At 35.9% G+C, this 23,339-nt stretch overlaps 2 protein-coding genes across 3 annotated transcripts in view; one reads left to right on the top strand and one right to left on the bottom strand.

The window, feature by feature from the left end:
• Positions 1 to 23,339, top strand: part of CASK (calcium/calmodulin dependent serine protein kinase) — a 149,938-nt gene that overhangs the window by 23,985 nt on the left and 102,614 nt on the right. For both annotated transcript variants that reach the window (XM_010163449.1, XM_029083886.1), the window contains 2 exons: positions 7,626 to 7,703; positions 9,017 to 9,089. In XM_010163449.1, coding sequence (XP_010161751.1) covers positions 7,626 to 7,703; positions 9,017 to 9,089 — 151 coding nt within the window. The remainder of the gene's footprint in view (positions 1 to 7,625; positions 7,704 to 9,016; positions 9,090 to 23,339) is intronic.
• On the bottom strand, positions 15,178 to 16,212 carry GPR82 (G protein-coupled receptor 82). The gene has a single exon (XM_029083887.1). It carries the CDS (start codon positions 16,210 to 16,212, stop codon positions 15,178 to 15,180), a length of 1,035 nt encoding a protein of 344 aa, XP_028939720.1.

The raw sequence follows: 23,339 nt of genomic DNA, 5'->3' as shown, positions 1-23,339 counted from the left end.
TTTGCTACACAAATACTGTACCTGACTTCAGGCCACATGAAAGAAGGAAGTATGAGACTAAATTATTTGAAGGATAATAATTTTTTACCATCTCATATGGCCTTGTCTCTCTTGTACACTATATCACTCTAGTGTAACAAGGATAGAAAATGAGGCAGTAGGAGCACCCGTGCTCAAAGTGTAGCAGGGAATGGAAGAGTTGTGGGCGCAACATGTTATGCTGGAGAGTGCGCTTTGGTAAAGTGAAGCAATAGAATACCATGTTTGCTGTGGAGGAAGACTGCATTGTCTGAGTTTTATTGGGTTAGTGGCATACTGTATAATTGTGACCATAATAAGAAACTCGTAGTTAGTAGAAAAGCGTCTATGTGTTTGTAGGTAACTTATTTTTCCTTGTACTGCTTTCTGTTAATTATGCTATTATTGTAACAAACTTGACTTCTTTGCAACTTAGTTCTGTCTACAGTAATAAAATAGATTTTATTAGAGTCTAGTTATTCTGAAAAGACTGAAAAGAGGAAGACAACATAGATCTGCAGAGGAGATACAAGCCCAGCTGATGATGGGTTGTTTGCGGACTGGCAGAAGCTTTGCATGAAAATTAATTCAGGTCCAACACGTGAAATGCACGGAATAACCAAACCTAAAACTTCGTGCCATGAGTTGCACATAAGTGATACTACATAGGTTCACTACTGTTTTATAAGCTATTAACAACCTAGAACAGCTGCTGAAATGACCCTGAATATCTTGCCAAATCTATTGTTACAAAAAAGTACGAATTAAATAAGCCAATGTGACATATATCTGATAACAAGAGATTGTACCACTCAGGAAAAATTGCAGTCTGTGCCCAATTTTGAAAACTTTTGTTAAAATAAACATTAAATAAATAAAGTCACAATTCATAGAAGCACTAATGGACACGAACAGTAGCAATGAAGTTTAATAACAAAAAATTAGCTATGTTTTTAACCACTATTTATACACATATTCAAGCACTCTTTAGAATGGAGCCATCATGTCATGTTACCAGTAGGTTCCCATTAGGTACTGCTGTAATAAACTGCATAGAAGCAGCTGACTGTAATAGATTAAGTGCATGTGTAGAGTAAGAAGAAGACCCTGTCCCAGAAAGCCTTATTCTTAAAGTAAAATTATTATTTTGAAAATATTTAGATGTTATTACATCATAAACGAGAGAGTATGTGCCTGTGTACCCCCAGCTGCTTCCCAGGAGGGTAATGGACTCTTTCCACTGATGGAAAAGATCCCTTGGAGGCTGTAGAGACACTTTCCCTCTGAGATAGGAACAGCTCTAGTCTTTATCAAACAGTTGCACTTTTCTTTCCCATTCTGTGGTGTTATTTGCTGACAGCTGTATATCCAGTGTTCCATCGTTAGTCTCGAGTTAACTGTGACCTTGTACCTAATACAAGCATGTAGTCAAAAGAAGTACATCACACATATTTTACAGTGTCAAAACAGATGAAATCTTTTTTTTTTTTTTTTTTTTTACATCTATGCCTTGCAAAGAAAATAATATGACAAACTGTCCTGTTATTTAAAAATTTCATTTATAAAAGGGGATTCAATCCGGTTTCTTTCATACTTATTCAATAATGTGCTATTCTAGACAGAGCTGTCCCTGTCACACAATGTTTGCTTGGTAGCTTATGCATGTCAGCAGAGAGGAACAGTGGTTTTATGTAGAATGCTCTTTTCTGTTTGGTACATAACTGTCACTTTTGCTTTTATATGCTATTGCTTATTACATTCTTTTTTTCTAATGACGATTGGTCTTTATCAATGAGAATGCTTTGAGAAGGGTCGGCTACTTGCAATATTTATAAAACAAAGAAAATATTCTGTTTGAAGTGTATGACAATCACATTTTAGAGTACATGATATGCAGTTTATCCTCAGTGTAATCAAAGTATGTGGACTGAGAATACTTACCTTTCATGCTGAAGAGCTCAGATACATGAGTAGTGAGTGAATTGCAAAAACCTTAATATCTTGTCACTTGCAGAATATTGTCTCACCACTGTGCATAGGTGGTTTTGCTTTTCTTAGTGCATTCTAAGAGAGATTTATCTCTTGGGATGTTAGAAGAACTGATCGTATTTAGATTTACCAGTTAGGCTGTATGTGTATATATAGTTATATACATATAACTTTTCAATTTAACCTAGCTGGCACGTAAAAATGCTTTAGTTTTAAAATATCAAATTCATAAAAGCAGTACTTGAAAATTATTGCAGTTACTTAGCTTTACATTAAGCATAAGCTGATGAGCATTTAAATGACGGTACATTCAATCATGCAGCTTTGTTGAAGTGTTAAAAAAAAAAGAGGGGAAATGATTGCTATCTATTCATTCTGTTTTGTTATACAATACTGTGAAATAGTATAGCTTCTTAGTTTATGGAGTGAAAACTTTTTTCATTATTTTACTTAATCGTGTTAGGATTCTGATTATGGTTTTATTTTTAAATACCATCTCACCTGTAGTCCTCCATCTTTAATATGGCTTTACTGTACTTCTCTTCTTTCATACTTGCATAATGCATGATTTAGGATAAAAATAAGTCTTAAATGCTAACTTTTAAAAATAAAATCAAAAGAAACTAAAATTGGTATCTTTTACACCAAAACAGGTTGCTGTGGTTACTGAAAGAAAATAGTTTCAGATGCTTCTAGGTTTAAAGTTTGGGTCAGACTTTCAAAATATCCAATGAAAGGAAAAACTTTCAAATTCATTTTGAGAAGATTACAACATACGTAGAGAAGTCATTAAATTAGAGATTCTGTGTGCCCAAACTTCAGATATTTAAAAATTACACTCTAAATCTGAGGCATCTCTGTACATGCTTTTTTTTTTCCTGTATAATGAAATGATGACTAACTCCAATTTCAAATGCCTTAAGGCAACCACATTCTACCAGGTATTAAATATTCTGTTATCAAACTCTTTGACATAAAGACAAATTTTTTTAGACTTGATAAAACTCATGTTTACATTGTGTTTGTATTGGGGATTTTTTGTTCTTTTTTCCAATGTGTTTTGTATATTCAGTACATCTTACCCTCATTCCTTGTGGACACAAAGTTTAGAGAATTATCTGGTCTGGGTATGCTGTTTCTCTTCTGTCCCTGATAGCTTGTGAACTATTGGCTGATTAGTCGAAGGAAGCGATAGAGAATTTAAACTTAACTTAAGTTTGAGGAAAAAGATAACAGATTTTCATCTTAAATTTGCTTAATATTTGTTGATTTCATTCATTTGATGGACAGGAATTAATAGGAAACCAGACTTCATTAGTTTTAATGCTTAAAGAGCAATCTTTTGGGGTTTTCTGTTGTTAAAGCCGGACTTAGAAATCAGAATTTTTGTCTTGGATGAAATTTTGCCTCTTTTATAATAAGTAGCAAAATTTGGCAGAGCAACTGAGAATTCAGAACACTGAGACATTGATGCATTGAAATTTTGGCATTTATTATAACTTTAATTATTACAGGCTGTTAAGTTGCATTATTTTAGCAAATCTTCAGAAGACCCACTTTTAAGCAAAATTAACTGTTAGAAGTCAACATAAAATGTTACTGCATATACTTGTATTTTCAAGAGTTTGTATAAACATGAACTAATTCACACAGCATTGCTATTTTTGTATGGCCTCATGATACTGGCTGACATATGGAGGTTTTAACATCAAGCTGGCATATAGATTAAAGATTTTAGGTTAGGTACAGTGCTACTTTTGTATTACCACCAAAACCAATGCTTTTTAAGGATGCATATGTTTGTTCTTTTGTGTTATTTAACAATCAGGTTGGACCATCGCTATGAAAACACTAGTCAAAAATTGTTTCCAAGTGTACCTATTTCAAATTATTACTTAGTCATCCTAAAATGATTCTGCTACACTGTGATTTGGGAATTAAGTATTACTCAGTGAAATTTGTCCATTGTGACTAAATTGAATGACTTATTTTATGAAAAGCACTGAAATTCATTTATTGGCTGCCAGCAAAGTTGTAAAAATGTCTCAGTCTAAAGTACTGAAAAGCCTCTAAACAGATGTTGAGAAGGTAAATTTGAAAACATCATGTAATTATCTGGAATGAGCTAAACCCTGGATGCATAGATAATTTATAGGAAATAAGAGTTTCTATACTTTTTATATTAATTTTCAGTGTTTACTACACAGGGATTCAAGAAAGGTTAAATACTGTAAATTTTAAGTTAATTTATGGCAGTTTATTTGTAGTTAGTGAAGATGGTAAGTATATAAAAACTGTCCAACTGAAGGAAAAAAATGCCATTGTGCAGAGACCTTTAACATACAAAACTCAGTAAAGTCACTTACAAGAAATAGGCCAAATCTTTTTTTCTTTTTTTTTCATTTTTTTTTTTAAGTAATAATTCAATTCCCTAAAGCAGTGCTGCTCAAATTTTCTGATTCTTCATCAATAAATAAAGTCGTAGGCCACATCTTACTTGGTCATCTGCAATTCACACCTATCTACTGCAGTGTTAAAACGTAGATCTCTTCTGGAGTACGCTGTCTGTCCTTCAGAGTGACTGTTCACCTCAGAACAGATTTCTGCTCTGAGTGTCACTCACAAGGAAATTTCCTGAGCAGGCTGCAACTTACCATCAGCTTTGTGCAGAACAGTAGAAAGATTTTCAAGGTGCACAGTAGCACTGATCAGAGCTGTAGAAAGAAACATTATCCAAAGGGCTGAGATCCAGGTACAATTCCGCTAAAATTACGGGAAAATCAATAACGGAATATGGGAAATTGCAGGACGTAGTTCATACTGATGCCCAAACCAGTTCCACTGTGGTGGTGTTTGTTGACTGCCTGTTCCCAGTTGCTTTGGCTGGCGCTTTCCACGTAAATACCATTAACTGTCCCAGTGGGTTTATGTGGCTTCCATGAGTGCCCTCTGCTGGGACCAGCGGATTCTCTCTCAGATTATGAACGTGCTGTAATTTTACCAACTTTTTTTTTTGCATCTTTCACTTATGTCTTCAACATGTCATCTCTCTGTGTTTATTTTAGTGGTTTTTAACTTACCTTATTTTTTTTATTTTTATAGTTTTCACATGCCTGATGCTGATAGTCCTTAGAAAACCTTAAGTCTTCCTGAACTTTGATTTCCTTAATATCTCAAAACTTTAATAATGCTCTTAAATTGCATAAGCCTTTCAGTTTCTGCAAAGTCATCTTTTAAGTGCTTGTGATATTGCTGAGCTTTTGGTCTGTTAGTGCACTGAATTTTTGGGGGGTTTCTTATAACCGAGGCTGACTCTTGTGGCCTCAGGCTAGATAAGTCTCATAAGATTTTTTCAGATAAAGTTCAACGTCATTGGGGTGATGCAAGCCCTATTTATACATGAAGAAAAAACTACTCTTAAAATAAGATTTTCTCTTGAAAAAGTAGTCAGTTGAAGTCAGAAGTTAAAATACACCTACCGCATATCTGTGCTTTTGATCAAAGATCAAAAAGTTTTATTCCATTAAGATCAACAGAGTTCATCTTAATGGAATAGAACTTTCAAACATTACTACTCACAATCTGTATCTATTTTTAATATCAACATAATTTAAACTAGTTGAAAAATATTTGCAAAAAAAAAATTGAAGCTGCCTCTCACTGCTACAAAATTTAAATGAAAAATGCTGGTATGTATAAGTGGGAGGTAGAAATACATGTTAAAGACCTGGTTCTAAACACCTTGTTTAATAGAAAAGTTAGTGTAATTGAATGATACTCTTGGATCAATGTCTCAGCAACTGTTGATACTACTAAAAATCTTGAGTGCCTCTGGATCTTTATTCATCTGTAGTTTATAAGTCAGAGTGCAATTAGTCTTCTTAAGGGTTCTGCTGCTTCATGACAATGACACCTCCTAATTTTTGGTAGTTGATTGTATACTTTGTATGTTCTACAGTGCTTAGTGTTGCTCAGGTTTCAGTTTTGTTTCCTATCTAGCTGAAATAAATTGTTGTGAGGAAGCGTTGAAAGGGAAAATTGATGTGAGGGTTTGTTTTTTTTTTTCCAGTGAGCTAGCTAAATCCAGGTTTATGCTGTTCCCCTTGAACCTGACCCTGCTGTTTTTATACAGCACTATGTATAGTGCAGCACACTGTATTCTCTGTCTGAGTGATATTTAGCTATGTATACAGACTAGCTGTATGAAATTGGGAAAGACAGAAAAACTTCTGGGGAAAAAACCTGCAGAGCAATATACTGATGCAGTGATGAATGGTCATGGTTTGGCAATATGGATTTCCAATTTGTGGGGCTTGTTAAATCCGAAGATGGTACCAGGTGTTGAAATAACTGGCTAGGAAATTTTTTTCCACCTACTTAAATGAATGTGCATTTCTTTTGGCCACCTATCTCTTATAGTTGTCAGTGTTGTATCCACAGGGTAGTGTATTTTGCATGGGAATACCTTTTGGGTTTATTTGTGAATTAAAACTTCTGCACATTGCTTGTGACTCCTTAAGCAGAAGACTTTGCATTGTAGATGTGTAACAAAGCAAAAGTGATTGTATGTTGACATTCTGGATAGCTTACCAAAATGGCCCTGATAATGTTGGCTTTTTAGATACCTTGAAAATTCTGCTTTTTCATTTTACCCCCTGAAGTCTTTGGTGGAGAGGAAAAAGAAAAGATATGAAGGTTGAAAATCACGTTACAATCAATATTTTCGCAAGTGCCTTGTCAAGCGTGAATTATAATACATGAATTTTGTTGTTCCTGATACTCTTTCCTTGTCCCATCAAGCAATGAACATTTTTAGATATAAACCTGCCTTAGATTATCAACAGGAGAAAGAAAAGGAGGGCAGTTATTCCACACCAAACTGCTTTGTTTTTAGAGAAATGGTAGGCTAATTTTACAATTGATAAATGTGTATCTAAAAGCATTATACTACTCATTGTGGGAAGTCAGGTTATCAGAGCGACTACAGATAATTAGGGAGGAGAGGAACAAAGTATCAAGCATCAGAGCTAATGATACAGTGTGCGTGCTGGCACTTTTCAGGTGCCTTCAGTGTGGCTGTGAGGTGTGAAATATCTTCTTGGCTCCTTAATTATCCTTACGAGAATGCTGACTGCAAAAACTATACAACATTTCTAGGGTATTTTTTGAAGTCTTCATTTAAAATTCAGTTTGAGTAAGATTTTTGTATAACTACAGTCTTTATTATAGAGTGGCACTTGTAATGCGTTTAAGAACACACTTAACGTAGTATCATGCGTTAAGTGTTAACTTGCAGAGCCGCCTTGTTCAGGGCATTGACTTTCTGCTGTCTTGCACGCCTTGTTCAACGAGCAGTTTGAGCAGTAGAAGAAATTTTTAGTTTTGCTTATGTTTTGAGAGAACTGTTATATGACCTCAGGGGCATGAAACAGGTAACCTGTGGCAAGCCATATTCTTTTAGATTTCCTTTTAAATGCTATTTTAGTTAGTAATGCATTGTACATGTATCCAGAGTATTTTATTTAAGTTTTATGTAAGTGGAGTAGGTTTTTTAGAGCATGTTTATGTAATTGATTGTAGTTGTCTGTCTTAAGCATTTTTCCTCTTTTTACCTGCAGTATGGATGGAGCAGATCTGTGTTTTGAAATTGTGAAGAGAGCAGATGCTGGATTTGTGTACAGCGAGGCTGTAGCCAGGTATGTATTATAATTTTATTTAATCCCACAGGATACATGGAAAAGAGTAGAATATACTGTTGTACAATCTGGTAGTTAAAAGTTGGAATGCTATAAATAATCCTATTTCCACAATCTGAATGTTTATTATAATAATTAGCATAGTAAAAGTAGAATTTTGGAGCATTTTGTCATTTACTAGTTGTATATTTGGATGAGATTATTGAATAAAATAGTATTTTACATCCAGTACTTAATTCTCTGCCTTTGCCTTTTGTGGATATTTCATACAATGGCATTAGATGAACTTGCCTGGCAGGTGTGAGTTTTAGCGATCTTGCTAGATGGAGTAATCTTTTTTTTTTCATTTTTATTTTTTATATATCACTTTATTTCTGGTCACTTCAACTTTTCACTTACAAAGTAAACTAAAGTCAAAGAGTCTGTATAATTGCAGAAGGACAACAAAACCCAGTGCCCTAGTGTCATAATAATTGAGCTTAAAACCCATGAGATTCTTTATTTGCTTTCTTGATACTATAAAATTTTAGCATCATAGAAGCCAGATTGGGAGAAACATCAAGAGGTCTCTGTTTCAGCCTCCTGCTCAAAGCAGGCTCAACACTGCATTTGGATCATATCACTCAAGGCTTTGTCCAGTGGGGTCTGGAAAACCTCCAAGGATGGAGATTCCATAGCCTCCCTGGTCAACTTGATCCAGTGTGTAATTATGTTCCTAGGGAAAAATGTTTCCCTATAACCAGCTGGAACCTCCAGAGGGCAAGGATTGCCTTCCATAGCCCACCAGGAATGCTCTGCCTGATGCAGCACAGGGTGCTGTTGGCTTTCTTGGCTTTCCAGTATGGTCAGTAATCTGTTGGTGGATCCTTTGGATACAGGAGAGAGAAGTTAGTCTTCAATCTGTGTCAGGCAGGCCAAGATCTTCATTCTATCCCTTTCTAGATAAATCAGGCACTGATACTCACTATTTTCCTTTCTGTGTTTTGTTATAAAAAAATCTGAAGGGTCCCGACTTCTTTGTCACATGAAGCAGAATTACTGAACATTTGAAAACTTTACAAAATGGAAAATGCAGGTTTTTCTTTTCTGATTTTCCTTCACTTCAATCAGAATAATCCTTAAACTTTAGATTTTATTGTTCATTATTAGAAACACAAACTCTGTTCTACTGAACTCTTTTTAAGAGGTTTTTTTTTTAATTTAAGGTTAAGTTGGTTGATTAGTTTTATATAGTTAGACTCTTAAAACTTAGTTATATGTGTATAGCAATTTTTCCTGCAGGTTTGTCATGTATGATGTCTTTGTTTTTTCAGTCATTACATGAGACAGATATTGGAAGCTCTACGTTACTGTCATGATAATAATATAATTCACAGGGATGTGAAGGTAAGTGCTTTTAATTCTTTTTTTCTTCACCACAATAATACAAACTACTGAATTTTAATTTCTGTAATTTAGAGGAAGGGGAAAGCTGTAGAAAAGGAAACTATGTTTGCTGCCTATTTGTTTACTCTTACTACATCATGTAAGATTAAAGCCTACCTCTAATTCCATCAATATAGAACATTTAGGAGGTCTTTATTCACAGATTATATATGCATTTGATTGCAATTTACTTTGAAAGTCAGTTTAATTTCTAGTTTTTGAATATTCATATGAAGTCTGCTTGCTTTTTTTTCTTGTTAGGAAAGTGTGTATATAAATTAATTGCACAGATTAAACTGGAATTGGTAGATTAATGGCATCATTTTGACAGCATAATGACAGTGTTCATCCAAACTAAGATTTCAGAGAGATGCGCATGCTTAAATGCTACGATATTGGTAGTATTATCTACTTTTTGCAAGCAGTCTTAAACATTTATTATTGTGAAAACTTCCCTGATACAAACAAGTTTGGGAGGAGAAATACAGTGTTTAAAAACAGTGTATGTACATACTCTATTTGATCTGATGAATTTTGTATTATTTCTATGGATATTTGTGGAACTAGTTTATCCTAAAGTACTGTAATGTAAGTAACTGGGAGTTTTAACCTAAGTGGGTTTGACTTTCTTCAATTGAATATATATCTTTGTTAATGTCATTGTCCAAGTTAGTTATTCCCACTTGTCTTCTCTAAGAGTTTGCTTTTATCCAAAGTGAGTCAAGCTCTATAAGAATTAATGAAAATTCTAACAAGTTCTGATGGTACAGTTTGAGAAGTGAATCTTGGATTTTAGTGAATAGAGAAGATGAGAGAAGGTGAGCTGTGCTTCAGACTCCTACAGGTGACCTGTGAGGGAAGAAGGTACAAGCACTGAACTGATGCTTTTTATTTAGGGAGTCATTTGGTCATCTGTGTGCAGGCATTGCAGACCTTTTCTGATCTCTTTTTCCTTTCCTTCTAAAATCAAGAAAATTATTCCATGTAATAGGCTTTTTTAAAAAAAAGTTTGATATTTAAAAAATAATTTCTTACAGTAACTTCTAGATGGCCTCTTAACTGCTGTTAGAATCGAGATCTTGTTCTGTCTTGAAGGTTCTAGATTTTTTATACCAATGAGAATTTCAGAATTAACATCATCTTTATGTTGCTGTGTCTTCTTGAAAGCTGCGCCTGTTTTTTTGGACCATGTTCTTTAACAAAAATTTCAGTTTCAAGGGCCTCTGAGGGAGGCCCATTTTACTGAGTGTAAAATGAGAATTTATTTAGCAGTTTATCCAGACTCTGAAAACTTTAAAATCACTGTTTTTCTTAAATACTATCCTTAGGAATAAACCTGTTCAGTTACATGGGTGAGTAAGAATTTTTAATGTATCAGTCTAAAGTAGTGTAAATGAACACACAGTGTTTCATTTTGGCAAAAGTAGTGCAGAAATATAACTATAGGGTTTGGGAATAGAACATATTAAGCTAAGTGCAATATTCCAGCTCTAGATGTCACTGTAGACATCGTTTTGAAAGGAAGTAGACTAAATGACCAACTTCCAAATTGTCTGAATGGGTAAAAGTGAATTAATAAAAAGCTGTAAGGTGTAGTCATACTACATTTTTTCCCTCTTATGCTTTCTGTGAATGTTATTTTAAACTGAAAAATGTTTGATCACTATCTGGTGCACAGGAAAATTTGTACCTTATAGTGTCTGTAAGAATTAGGTGTCTTATAGCCACTTTTGTGCTTCTTAGCTCTTGACTGATTAGGAAGAAGTAGACAGGAAACTTCAGTTTGCTCTAATCTGGTGCCAGAAACTTCACCTGGCTTCTGTAAATGACAAGATCTACCAAAGCTACTGGAGCACTATGACTGCAGCCTATGATAAACTCCCCTATGTCCCAGATTTGCCTCCAATGACAGAATCAAAACATTAAAACTTTCACAAGATGGCCTGTAGTTGTCTTAATTTCCTTCACTGCTCCGTGAGACCAGACGTTTCTTGAGCCTGTGTGTATCATTTGACCCCCTTCAACGTTGCTTAAAGACTTTATAATCAGTGACAATTGCACCTTTGCTTCACGTACAGTTAATGTCATCCTGCATTCATTCTCTGCTGGGAAGTTGGATCATATGATAGGAAAGTAGAAAATGCTAATGCAGGAAGGTGGAAAACTCCAGATGGCTATGCATCAGAAATGTGAATATCAGTAACTTTTCCTTACTACAACATTTATTCCTATTCTGCCATCTAGGACTCAGCTATTCCTTTTATTCTTTCAGAACCTTGCTGTGTCAGAAATACCCAAAAGATGGCTACCAAAAGTAGCAACATTGAAATTCAGTCATTTCCAAATACAATGTTATTACACAGTAGTTCATATACAGAAATATCTTTATATAAGAGAACAAAAAAAAGGGAAATGGAAGTAATATGGGTCTGAAATTAGATGTTTATTTCTTTCAATAAAACTCTTACTAGAGTTTCATTTGTCACTGAAGTCAGCCACTTTCTCTTGAGCTGTCAGTCTTAGACAATAATGAAAGAATTTTGTTCATATATTAATTAAAAAGTGATGAGTGGGAGAGGACCTTTAAAACAGGACAAAGAAGTAGGAGGAAAATGGCTTATCTCTTTCTTCCAAATCTCCAATTCACTATATTCTGTCCTGCAAAATAGTGTTTTCTCTTACTTCACCTTCAGGAATAAGAAAGTAACAAATTGGTTTAACTCTGCATTAAAGTGGTTTTTCTCTTAACATAAGTACAACTGAAGATAGTTCCCTTGTATACAACAACACATTTATTACAGGCAATAATGCATACCTCAAGATTTAATGGAACTATAAACAAGTAACCAAAATGTGCTCTATAGCTGTAATCTTTCTTCGAGAAAGAGAAACAATAATAGTATGCCTCTGCAGCTCTTAACTGCAAAGGATACCACTGGTCATTGAACTTCCTTAAGTTCTGTGCTATAGAATTATTTTAATAATTCTGATTTTAAAAGCTGAAAGTGGTGGTTTTGTTATAAATAGGTGAACTTGAATATTTTCAATCTCTATAGCAGTTAATGTAACGTAGAGTACGTAAAGCAGCACTGTGCATTTAGCACGGTCACGTTTGATCAGCATTCAGTATTTTGGGTTGTTATAATCTCACCATCTGGGAAAAGTTGCTTTATCTTGTCTTGACAGTTTAACCGAGTTACCTGTTAGTAAAAGGATAGAATCATAGAAACATAGAATGGTTTGGATTGGAAGGGACCTTAAAGATCATCTAGTTCCAACCCCCCTGCCATCAGCAGGGACACCTTCCACTAGACCAGGTTGCTCAAAGCCTCATCCAGCCTGGCCTTGAACACTTCCAGGGAGGGGGCATCCACAACTTCCTTGGGCAACCTGTTCCAGTGTCTGACCACCCTCACAGTGAAGAACTTCTTCCTAATATCAGAGCAGTTTTGCTGAGAAGTGTATTTATGCTGCTTGGCCTACTTAAAACATAACATCTACATGCTTTCTGATCAGGAAGTTTATATATTCCAGTCATTTGCCCAACCAGTCAGAAAACATGAATCTTCTGATCAATGAGCTGGCCATCCATGCACCAGATTTGAACGGCTTAACCAGAAAGTAAACAGACACTTGCAGTCTCTTAAACTGCTTTATAAACCATGTGCTGTGTATATTTGCCTTAGGGTTTTGTGTTCCCTGCTATAGAAATTAATTATTTTATTTTTTATTATACAATTTACAAGTCACCCTCTAACTTCTGAGTTGACACCAAGATGTCTAAGCAGTGCAAGAAGTTTAGCACATGAGCTGTGTTTTGCTGAAGCATTTCTCTGTCTCTACCTCATGCCTTTCTGTTTTGGGGAATTTTTCCTCCGTTAACTATTCCATCAAATGCTAAACCAATGTATTACTCAGTTTGTAGTTTCTCAAATTGCTTGTACTGCATGCAAGTTTTTCCATTATTTAAAACAAGAAAAACTTTGATGCAGTTCAAAAATTTAAAGGCGATATCATCTTGAACAGACTGCATACGAAAAAAATGGGGTTTTGGGTTGGTTTTTTTTGTTTACTGTGTAGAAATGCTGGAATGGGATCTTGCTAAGGGTCTATCACAAAGTTATATTATATTAGTAGTTTCCAAAGTTTCATCCATCTTGTTGCTTTTTTGATAAATGCAGCAGTGGGGAACAAGTGGTTGTGGATAAAAAAGTAGAGAAAGAATTGCTTAAGCTTGTGCTAGAATAAAAAACTCTGTATTAAGAAAAACATCCACAGGCAAGCACTCTACTGAGATGTCCTAACAGCTGCATTCCCTGTAAAATGTACTTAATGAAGGACAGAAGTAGCAGATAAACTCCTCTTGGTCTCAGTTGCAGAGAAGATTGTAGAAGGGAGAAGACCGTTATGTAATCTTAAGTGTCTTATACAGAAATGATACACAATAATAGAAATCTCTACTTCAGTCATCAGTCATCATGATAGTCTAACTTCTACAATTTAAAAAAAAAATAGACAAACAACCAAAAAACCCTCACAAAACCTCTTGTTTCGCCCTGCTCTCTCTCATACTCTTAATGATCATTCAATGTTTATCATGGAATATATTTTTATATAATAAGCATTTATGTCTTCCTAACTAAACCATGGAATTTACCTCACAAGATTAGACATAGAGTATAGAAATTCCAGTCATTTGTTTTGGTGCTTTTTTTTTTTTTTAATCCTAAGTAGTACCAGAGGTTAGAAATAACTACGTGTATGCATTTCATCCCTTTTTTCTTCACTTAATATTATTGTGCATTCAGATACGTTGCAATTTTGTACATCTGTTGTTCTTTATGCACTCTTCTATAAATGATCTGGATTTAAACATTGTTGTGAAGGAGTGCCTTCTGGAGCAGCATGTGTTAATCTACTTTTGAAGTGAAATGAGTATTGAGCACTTTTGGGTGAGTATGGTATCCTCAGTACACAAAGGCTGTGTACCCATAAGAAAGCCACTGCCTCAGCTGTTGAATGTGACTGCCATGGATAAGACTGCAAGAAAAATTGTTCCTGACCAAGCTGCAGAGTATATATAGAACTCAATCTTCTCAAACACTAAGTAAAATCCTAGGCCAACAGTTTCTCTTCGTCTGTGGATACTTCACCCCTGCAGGTTATCCGTCACCATCAAAATTTTCAGAGTCATCCTGTTTCACTATCAGTCACAGTAACACTGTGGCCATGACAGAAAATTTCAGAGCAGAGTGATAAATTAGTTAAATCTTAAGACTGAGACTTCTGCTATTTAAGTACAGAGCTCTAGTAAAGCTTTTTCTGTGAAGGCTAGAATGTGAATCATTTCTTAACACAGTTTTTTACTCCTAAAAAAGCAGTTACTATAGCAAAATCCTAATGTGATGGACATAGCTAAAGTAAATAATGGCATTTTTCAGTAGCTTTAGAATAAGATGTCATCAAGGACTTTTCTTTATGCACTAAAGAGCATTTTAGCATTTCATGGTGTATTTCCTCCTTCTACCCAAATACTTCTGAACAAAAAATACATGTTAATCTTGAATGTGTTTTATAGCTCACCATGCCTACTTACTTAAGCCTTAGTTATGTGGTTCAGCTATTCCAGAGAAAACATCTATGATTTATTCAGCGTTTTTTATAAAGGAAATGCGTGTCCAAAACCTGGGACTCATTTATTGACGATAAGAGAACTGGGTTCTCAACTTCAGCTTAGTTTCTGCCTTCTTCCCTGGTTGTTTAGGTAGAAAACACTGTCTGTAGGTCAAACATAAAATGTCTTTTGCATTGCATGGATGAAGAGCTGTTGCACAGATCAATGTATCAATCGCTTGTATTCATTTGGATACACACATCAGGTTTATTTTGGCTAATGTTGATACAGCAAGCAAAATAATTTGAAAAACAAATGCAAGTAATATATTATCTTTTTATTTAAATATTTACCATTTCATATCAAAGTCTGGTTATAGGTAGTTAAAATGAATTTGTTGTTACTTATAGTCTACTAAAATATTTCCATATTTCTTCACATTTCGGGAGTCTCTTCAGTGAAAATGTCGGCTTTACGTTTGTGGTGTTCTGGTGTGGATTTTGTAAACAGGCCGTACAGACTTTTCTTAAATGTTTTATCTAGCAGAAGGGTTATAACCGGATCTAAACTACTCTTAGCAGCAGCCAGACAAGTAAGGAAATTTTTAATTTCCACTAGATAGTTTAACCTTGGGCAGTCATTATTTGTAAGCAATACATAAAAAATTGGCCTAAAAATATGATAGGGAAGAAAGCAGACAGTTAATATCATCTGAATGACAAGAATGTTTCTTTTCACTGTTCTGTAAATTAGATGTTTTTCTCCAATACAGGTATTTTTTTGTATGTTACTCAGATGTCTGGTAAGGGAATAGTATGACAACAAAACTGTTATAAAAGACACAAAAAAGCATGCAGTGGCAAGAGAAGCTGCAATCATTGCAGTAAATTCACCAGCTTCTACCCTGACGTTGTAGCATCTGTGAAATTCTTCCATAGCCCTTGCCTGGGCATTATATGCTATAGCTATTACTGTTATGCAGAGCACAGTAAGCCATATAACAATGCATAAATATTTAGCAAATTTTGGCTGACGAAACTTTTTGAGTACGCATCTGTAAAGGTTTTCATTAACTGCTTGAGAGTATTGTGCGTCACTATTTTTCTTCAGTGTTGCATACTGACTTAGAGCAGTCGAACACAAGATTGTAATCGTAACATACATACTGACGTGCATAACGAGAGTCCCAAGGTGATTTGCTATTCTACATGCTACAGAGTTGTAAGTCCATTGGTACCCTCTTGCAAAATAGGCAGCCAGAAAAGGCATAGTGCTACATACAAGTAAATTTGCGGTGACAAGGTTTACCAGGTAAATATATTGTGTTCTTTTTGTGGGTGCTTGTCTTGAAAATATCCAGGCAGCAAGAATATTTCCAAAACTTCCAGCAGGAAACAGCAAAGAGTAGATGACTGGTAGAGCTACAGTAGTAGCTAACGATGGCTGAAGAAGACATGTTGAATTTCTCATTTATGCCACTATTTCTTGAATGAATGGTGAGAGCTGAAACATAATTGAAGCAATTATTCTTCTGTACTGTGCATCTAACATCTCTTTTATTTGTTGCTCCTTTTTTTAACTGTTCCTTTCTTTCCCCTACTTTTCAGTGTCACTGAAATTTCTCACTCTTCCACTGAGTTTTTGTGAAGAAAAGTTGTCTGATGTTAAACCCCAGAGATTGCACATATGTAGAATCTAATAAAATAAATGAAGAAACAGAAGGTTCAAGCTAGGGTCTGACAACAACTTGTGTGATCTTGGTTTATTTCGCAATCTTCTGGAACACCTGTAACCTACTTTGGAAACCACTTCTAGACTATTTTAAGTTAAATAAGCCAAATAAATGCAAAGTATTACTTTCATTGCAGAAACGCAGAGGAGTATACTCTGCCTCCATTAAAGTACAAAATAAACTGCATGATGCAGGAATCTGACTAGATGCATTTATTTCGTGCTAATGTCTGTATCTCGTTTTATTTTGTTCAGACTTCTAATCTTAGGTGTGCATTTTGCATAAACAATTCAGTCATCATTTTTAAACATACAAAATAGTTGTTGAAAACTGCAATACATTAATTTTTTCCAAGTTCAGTTTTCAATCTTTCTTAATTTCCAGACTTCAGATAAGAAATCAAAGCTCTATACAATGAGTACATATAAAAACTGGCATTTCAGCTTACTAACCTGTAGTGAAGAGATTCCCTGTTGTACAGATACTATTTTAGTGAGGTGTATCCTAGTCACCTTTTGTTCCATATAAAATCGTATGGAAAATATTAGCATATTTCAAACTTACAGGCTGATATATATTTTTTAAATAGCTGTAAGCACATTAACTCAGATACCAGAGAGGTTTCTATGTAGCTATGATAAAAAGCCCAGACACCAAGTTGATTAGATAGTAAAAAGTTGTAAAAGTCATATTTGAAAATTATGCTATAGGCCATGTTTGACCACTTGCAAATTAAACTCACTTCTGTAGCTGTTGCATTTTAGTGCACGCTAAGTACCATATAAAGTGTTAACCAAAATGTATTAAATTATTTTATTACAATGAGTTAATTTCACAAAGTAATTGTTGAATTCAGTTATTTAGAAGTCTAGTGATCATTTTTGTGTCAATGCCCAAATTTTGTCAGGTGAAACAAAAAAGTAGTAGTTTTAAGCTTACCTGTGCAAACTGCAGGCACCTTCCTTTGCAGAGACAAAATTTTTCTGTCTGATATCCTTTGTATCTCCACTGCTGCAATGAAAAGGATGATATTTGAATCTGACAAGTACAGTTAAGAACAATCTCTCTCTGACACAAGTAGATTTTCAGAATGCATACTTTTCTTTTACGGTGTCAAAAAGCAGCTAGGCGTTTAAAATTCAGACATGATGTTGTCTGTGCAAAAAAGAGTTTGAAATTAAGTCAGGATGCAGCTCCATTAGATAAATAAAAAGATTTAGTGTGGAAGCATGATTTTAACACTCCTTTGATTGTGTAGGTATGGCACAGAGGCACCTTACAATCCTTTATATAGTGCTTTCCTCTTTTTGGAGGTGGAGGGATTGTTACTGTCATTCTCTTTAGGACTGCCCACTTTCTAGAGAGAAAAAAAAAAAAAGGAGTTGCTATTTTATGCATGAAAATTTGTATTTTCAGTGGCATTTAACTGTTCTTCATCTGCAAGAGCTATCACAAAGCTGACTGTCTATTCCTGAAGCCCACATGCAATAATACTGCATCCATGTCGTTCCTCATGTGAGTGACCAAATGAACACATCTCATACGTCAAGTCAGGTGATGGATTGTGTGGAAACAATTTACAGCTGATGCGTTCTAGGCATCAGTTGGGGAAAACTGACTCTGTGTCCAAGAAGTACAGTATTTTAAACAAATCATGCAGAAGTGTGCACAGGACAATTTCCTTCCTCCACAGGAAAGGTTTGATCCCAGATCATCAAACTCTGTTTAGCGCTGCAGAGTTTGAGACCTTTGAATTTCCTTCTGTCTGCGGTTGTCAGATACGGCTTTTGAGCAGCTATAAAGAAGTTCCTTTATGAGAGCATAGGAGATACCATATAAAAACTTCTGCAATTTTGGTAAGGTTCTTGTTTTGTTAGTTTTGCTTTATGTTTAAACATACACTGTGAGAATCCATCTCACTGATCTACTATCAATTTTATTGTTCAGTCTCATTATTAATTTATTATTTTTTTTTTACTAAAATGATGGATGTGTATGCTTGCCTTCTATTTAGACTACATACTTGATCTCATTTAAGATTAAATTTAAGTGAGGGAAACTTGCTGTGGAGTATTAGTAATTAGTTTGCAATGCTGTACTTACTTTGCATGTACTTTAATTCTTGTTCCTGTTACATTTAGTTATACCTTGCTTCTATTTTTTCCACTTTTGAATGTGTAGTTGTATTAAAATTTGTTCTAACAGAGAGTCTTTTGTTAATTAAATATTTAATAGTCTCTTAAGTAGTCTTAAAAGTCCTTGTTACTGTGGTGTTCCATCCGGGTTTAGACACAAAAATGCATATCCTGAAAATTTGCTAAGAGGATACATGCCAAAAAATGGTGTGAGCAATTCCAGTTAGCAGGGGTTTGGTGGTTTTTTTTGGCTTTTTAATTAGTATTTTTCACTTGGTTATTAACTGTAGCCTGTGGTATTTGTACTGTGATGACCATAACTCTTGCTGTAGAAAGACATAATGCTACATTTTTTCTTGAATCATTGTATGATAATAGACTATTGTAGTGAATTACAGTCTATCAGACTTCATTTTGAAACTGATTAGTGAGATGAGTAAGAAGGAATAGGATATTATAAGCTAAAAAAAAAACAAAACCAAAACCACAACAAAATAACAAAACAAACAAAAAACCCCTACAACTCCAGAAATACAATTACAGTTGGTTTTAAGCTGTAGTAAGTACCGTCATTATTCTTTCAGTGGACTATTTCCATTCACCTAACTTATAAATGGCATATGTTATCCAAAACGTATTTGGTGATGTTCAAATGGTACAAGTGCATCTTTTATGCAATTCACTCAAGTTCTTCATAGTGACTTTCACCTGCATTCTTCACCTCAATTATTTATATTTGCTCTACTCTCAAACCATTATCACTTTCTAATTTGTACACATTACTAGATTTTATATGCCAGTAAGCATCATATGTTGCTTTTGACGTGGTATGCAGACAACTTATTTTGTGGCCCAAAAGCACCAAACCAGAGAAATTCTCAGTGGTGAAAGGTATTTCAATCAGCCATTTACAATCCATACCTAGCATGTTATGTAATGTAATCATATGTGACAGACTGATCCACTTAGAGGTAGCCTGGCCACTTCCTCTCCTCTCTGCCAGCTTGGGATAACAGAAGACAGCCCAATGTGGTGGTTTCACTGGGCCAGCAGCCAAACACAGCCGTTCACTCACTCCCCCCACACCTCAAGTGGACAGGGAGAGAATCAGGGGGCAAGGGTAAGGAGACTCATAGGTTGAGATAAGAACAATTTAATAATTGAAATAGAATAAAACTTATAATAATGATTATACTAAAATAATAATGATAATAGTAATAATATATGCAAATGAGTGATACACAGTTTAATTGCTCACCACCTGCCGACCAAGCCCAGCCCATTCCCAGATAACGATCCTGGAGGAGCAACAATCCCGAACCGAAACTGCAATCCTGGAAGAGCAAGAGCCCAATCGAAAGCCAGAGAGAGGAAGAGACCCTCATTAATATACTGAACATGACATTATGTGGTATGGAATATCCTAATAGCAAATATGAATGCCAATCTAGCTTATTATTTTAAATATTCCTCGTGCCCCCCCTCCCTCGATCTTGCGCTTGTAGACTAACAAAACGTTAAGTCCTTCACTTCCAGTGACAAAAATAAAAATGTTGGTATGTTATCAGTGTTTCTCTTGCAACAGACCAAAACAGGGCACTCTTCTAGCTACTAAAAGGAAACCTAGCTCTGTCTCAGCTAAAAACCAGGACACCCAATCAACTTTGTATCTCCTTGTGCCTGTCACAGGCCAAATAGAAAACTGGGCTGTTCCTGCTGTACAACAGTGTATATAATGTGTTGGCAGCAGTTGCACCTTGTAGGAAGGAAGAAGACAGCAGCTTAGTTACCTCTGGCTCCTGTAGCAGTCCTGGCTCTCTCTGTGCTCTGGGAGGCCCAAGAGATGCACTCAGTCTCTACATCTGGAAGGATGGAAGGCAACTGCTGAGGATAGGGCACAGAAAAGTGTGCAACCCTGGGTGTGGCTACTGTGGATGCTGAGGATGAATCATACTGAATAGATGTGTAGCACGCATCAAATGTGCAGCAGCCCTTGAGATTTAATTTCATGTTCTTGGAATTTGATCTACTATATGACATTTAATACCAAGATAAGTCTCTTAAGATGCACTGGCTGCTACACAAGTAGTACGTTCCTATACCCCCCAACAAAAATGATCTTGTCTTTTAATCAGACTTTTAAGTTGTTGTTGACCATGCTTATGTTAACATATTTACCTAGTGAGAATTTTTGTGGAAGGAATAGCAAGTATCTTTTTCTTTCTCAAGCACGGTCATTTATATCTCTGGTTTGAGAGTTCTGTGAAGAAGTTGGTGTTGCTTTGTAATAAGTGTAAAGGTGTCCTACTCCTCTCTGTATGCAGACTTCAAAGAACCAAGACTCACTATTTACAGACAAAAGCAAGATAACTTTAAAGGTAACATGCACCAGAATATAATATTGTGGTATATTTTAAATAAGTGATTGAGCTTGTTAAAACATAGGCTTATAAGTAAACTCCAGCTTTTTTTCCTCCTCATTTTGTTTCTCACTTTGCAGTACTGCAATACACGGACATTTCTCTGTTATTCATATTCTTTCTACACTTCCCGCTCTAACTGTGCTGTTTGAATGTTAAGGCTTTTTCAGCTTCATCCGTTCCCCCCAGTTATTCCCACTCTCATGATGTCTGTTAATGACAACTGTGCAAGGATTTTCCCTGCCTACTCACTCTACAAGCAGTGAATGCTTACAGCTTTGTAGCACCTTCTCCATTCTCTTGGATTCAACAGAGCACTCAGTAGTTGGGATTTTGTGTAAAGGATCGAAAAAAGGCTGGCAGAAGGTTCCCAGTGCTACAGAGAATACATGAAAAATATTTTTTTTTGATTGGTGGAACATTATCAATGGGTTCTTTTTCTCTGTATGCTTTATTTGTACTGTGCAACACAACTCCCTTCTCTCTGCCCTGATTCTGTGTGTGCTTTCAGAGAGAGCATTAAACCAAAGCATCCATATGTGAGTTTTCTACTTCCAGAAATAACGTGACTCTCACTTGTTTATCAGTGATGTGAGTTACACTCCTCTTCTATGGTTTTATTGACTAATGTTGTGATGGAAGTTGTTCAATTAAATTTTTCCATGTTGTGTTATCAAAACAATAAAACTGAAGGATATTATTGTTATTATTATCGATACATCCAGGGAAACCTTCTAGCAGCCTTCCAATACCTGAAAGGGGCCTACAGGAAGGCTGGGGAGAGACTTTTTAGAAGGGCAGGTAGTGATAGAACAAGGGGTAGTGGCTTTAAACTGGAAGAGGATGGGTATAGATTAGATATGAGGAAGAAATTCTTTACTGTGAGGGTGGTGAGATACTGGAACAGGTTGCCCAGAGAAGCTGTGGATGCCCCCTCCCTGGAAGTGTTCAAGGTCAGGTTGGATGAGGCTTTGAGCAACCTGTTCTAGTGGAAGGTGTCCCTGCTGATGGCAGGGGGGTTGGAACTAGATGATCTTTAAGGTCCTTTCCATCCCATACCATTCTGTGATTCTGGGATTGTCTGCCCTCATGAAAACAACAATTTTCAGGTTAGAACTGTAATTGCAGTTAATTTCAGTGTGAAAATGAAAGTTGATGTTGTGGTTTAACCCTGGTAGGCAGGTAAGCCCCACACAGCCTCTTGCTTGCTCCCCCACAGTGGGATGGGGAAGAGAATCGGAAGGGTAAAAGTGTGAAAACTTGTTTATGATTTCTGTATGTTCCCCCTCCTGTTCTTGTGGCTTCTCTGCTGCAAAACAGGCTGCTTCTGATGCTTCCTCCTGCTCCCTCTAACACACTCTGGTCAAATCCGTTGTTATCTCGAACCCTTTGAGTCCCACATTGGATGCCAACAAAGGTGTGTTGTGGTTTAATCCCGGTAGGCAGCTACAGCCCAAGCAGCTGCTAGCTCACTCCCCCTCCAGTGGGCTGGGGGAGAGAACTGGGAGGGTAGAAGTGACAAAACTCATGGTTTGAGATAAAGAGAGTTTAGTAAGTTTAAAGAAAAAAAAATGGGTGAGGGGAGCCACAACCAAAAACAAGGGGGGACAGCCAACCAAAACCCAATAAAAACAAGTGATGCAATAAACCCCTCTTGCTCACCTCTAGCTGACCCATACCCAGCCAGTTCCTGAGAAATGGCAGCCCTGGTAAACTTCCTCCCCAACTTTTATTGCTGAGCATGAGGTCCTACGCTACGGGATATCCCTGTGGTCAGTTGAGGTCAGCTGTCCCGGCTGTGTCACCTCCTAGCTTCTCATGCAGCCCCAGCCTCCTCACTGGTGGGGTGGGGTGAGAAGCAGAAAAGGCCTTGATGCTGTGCAAGTGCTGTTGCCTGATAACGAAAATGTCACTGTGTTATCAATGCTGTTTTCATCTCAAACCCAAAACATTGCCCCATACAAGCTATTGTGAATAAATTTAACTCTCTCCTAGCAAAAACCAGCACAGTTGTTCACTCAAACCAGATACACTTTGATATGTTTATGATTCAAGTTATACACTTGTTTTTGGCAATCAGAGTTTCTTCACTTATGTTTTCCATTCATTTTTAACGACTGTATATGTGATAATGTAGCTATTAATGTATTTGTCAAGTCTAAAGGTATAGAAGTGACTAGGCAGCATGTATACTTTATATACACTTTGTAAATAGTGTTTATTCTAATGAAGAATGTGCACTCCTTTTTACATAGTAAAATAGAGGTGACATTTTGGTGCACCAGCTGAAATATGAGGATGTGTTGTAGA

Source organism: Antrostomus carolinensis, unplaced genomic scaffold, assembly GCF_000700745.2.
Source record: "Antrostomus carolinensis isolate BGI_N321 unplaced genomic scaffold, ASM70074v2 scaffold2172, whole genome shotgun sequence".
Classification (NCBI taxonomy): Eukaryota; Metazoa; Chordata; class Aves; order Caprimulgiformes; family Caprimulgidae; genus Antrostomus; species Antrostomus carolinensis.
Note: the sequence above shows the minus strand (reverse complement) of the source record. Positions and strands in the feature narration are given on the sequence as shown.

Coding starts and splice junctions, on each gene's coding strand:
- GPR82 (XM_029083887.1), bottom strand. CDS start 16,212: ATGAGAAATTCAACATGTCTTCTTCAGCCATCGTTAGCTACTACTGTA.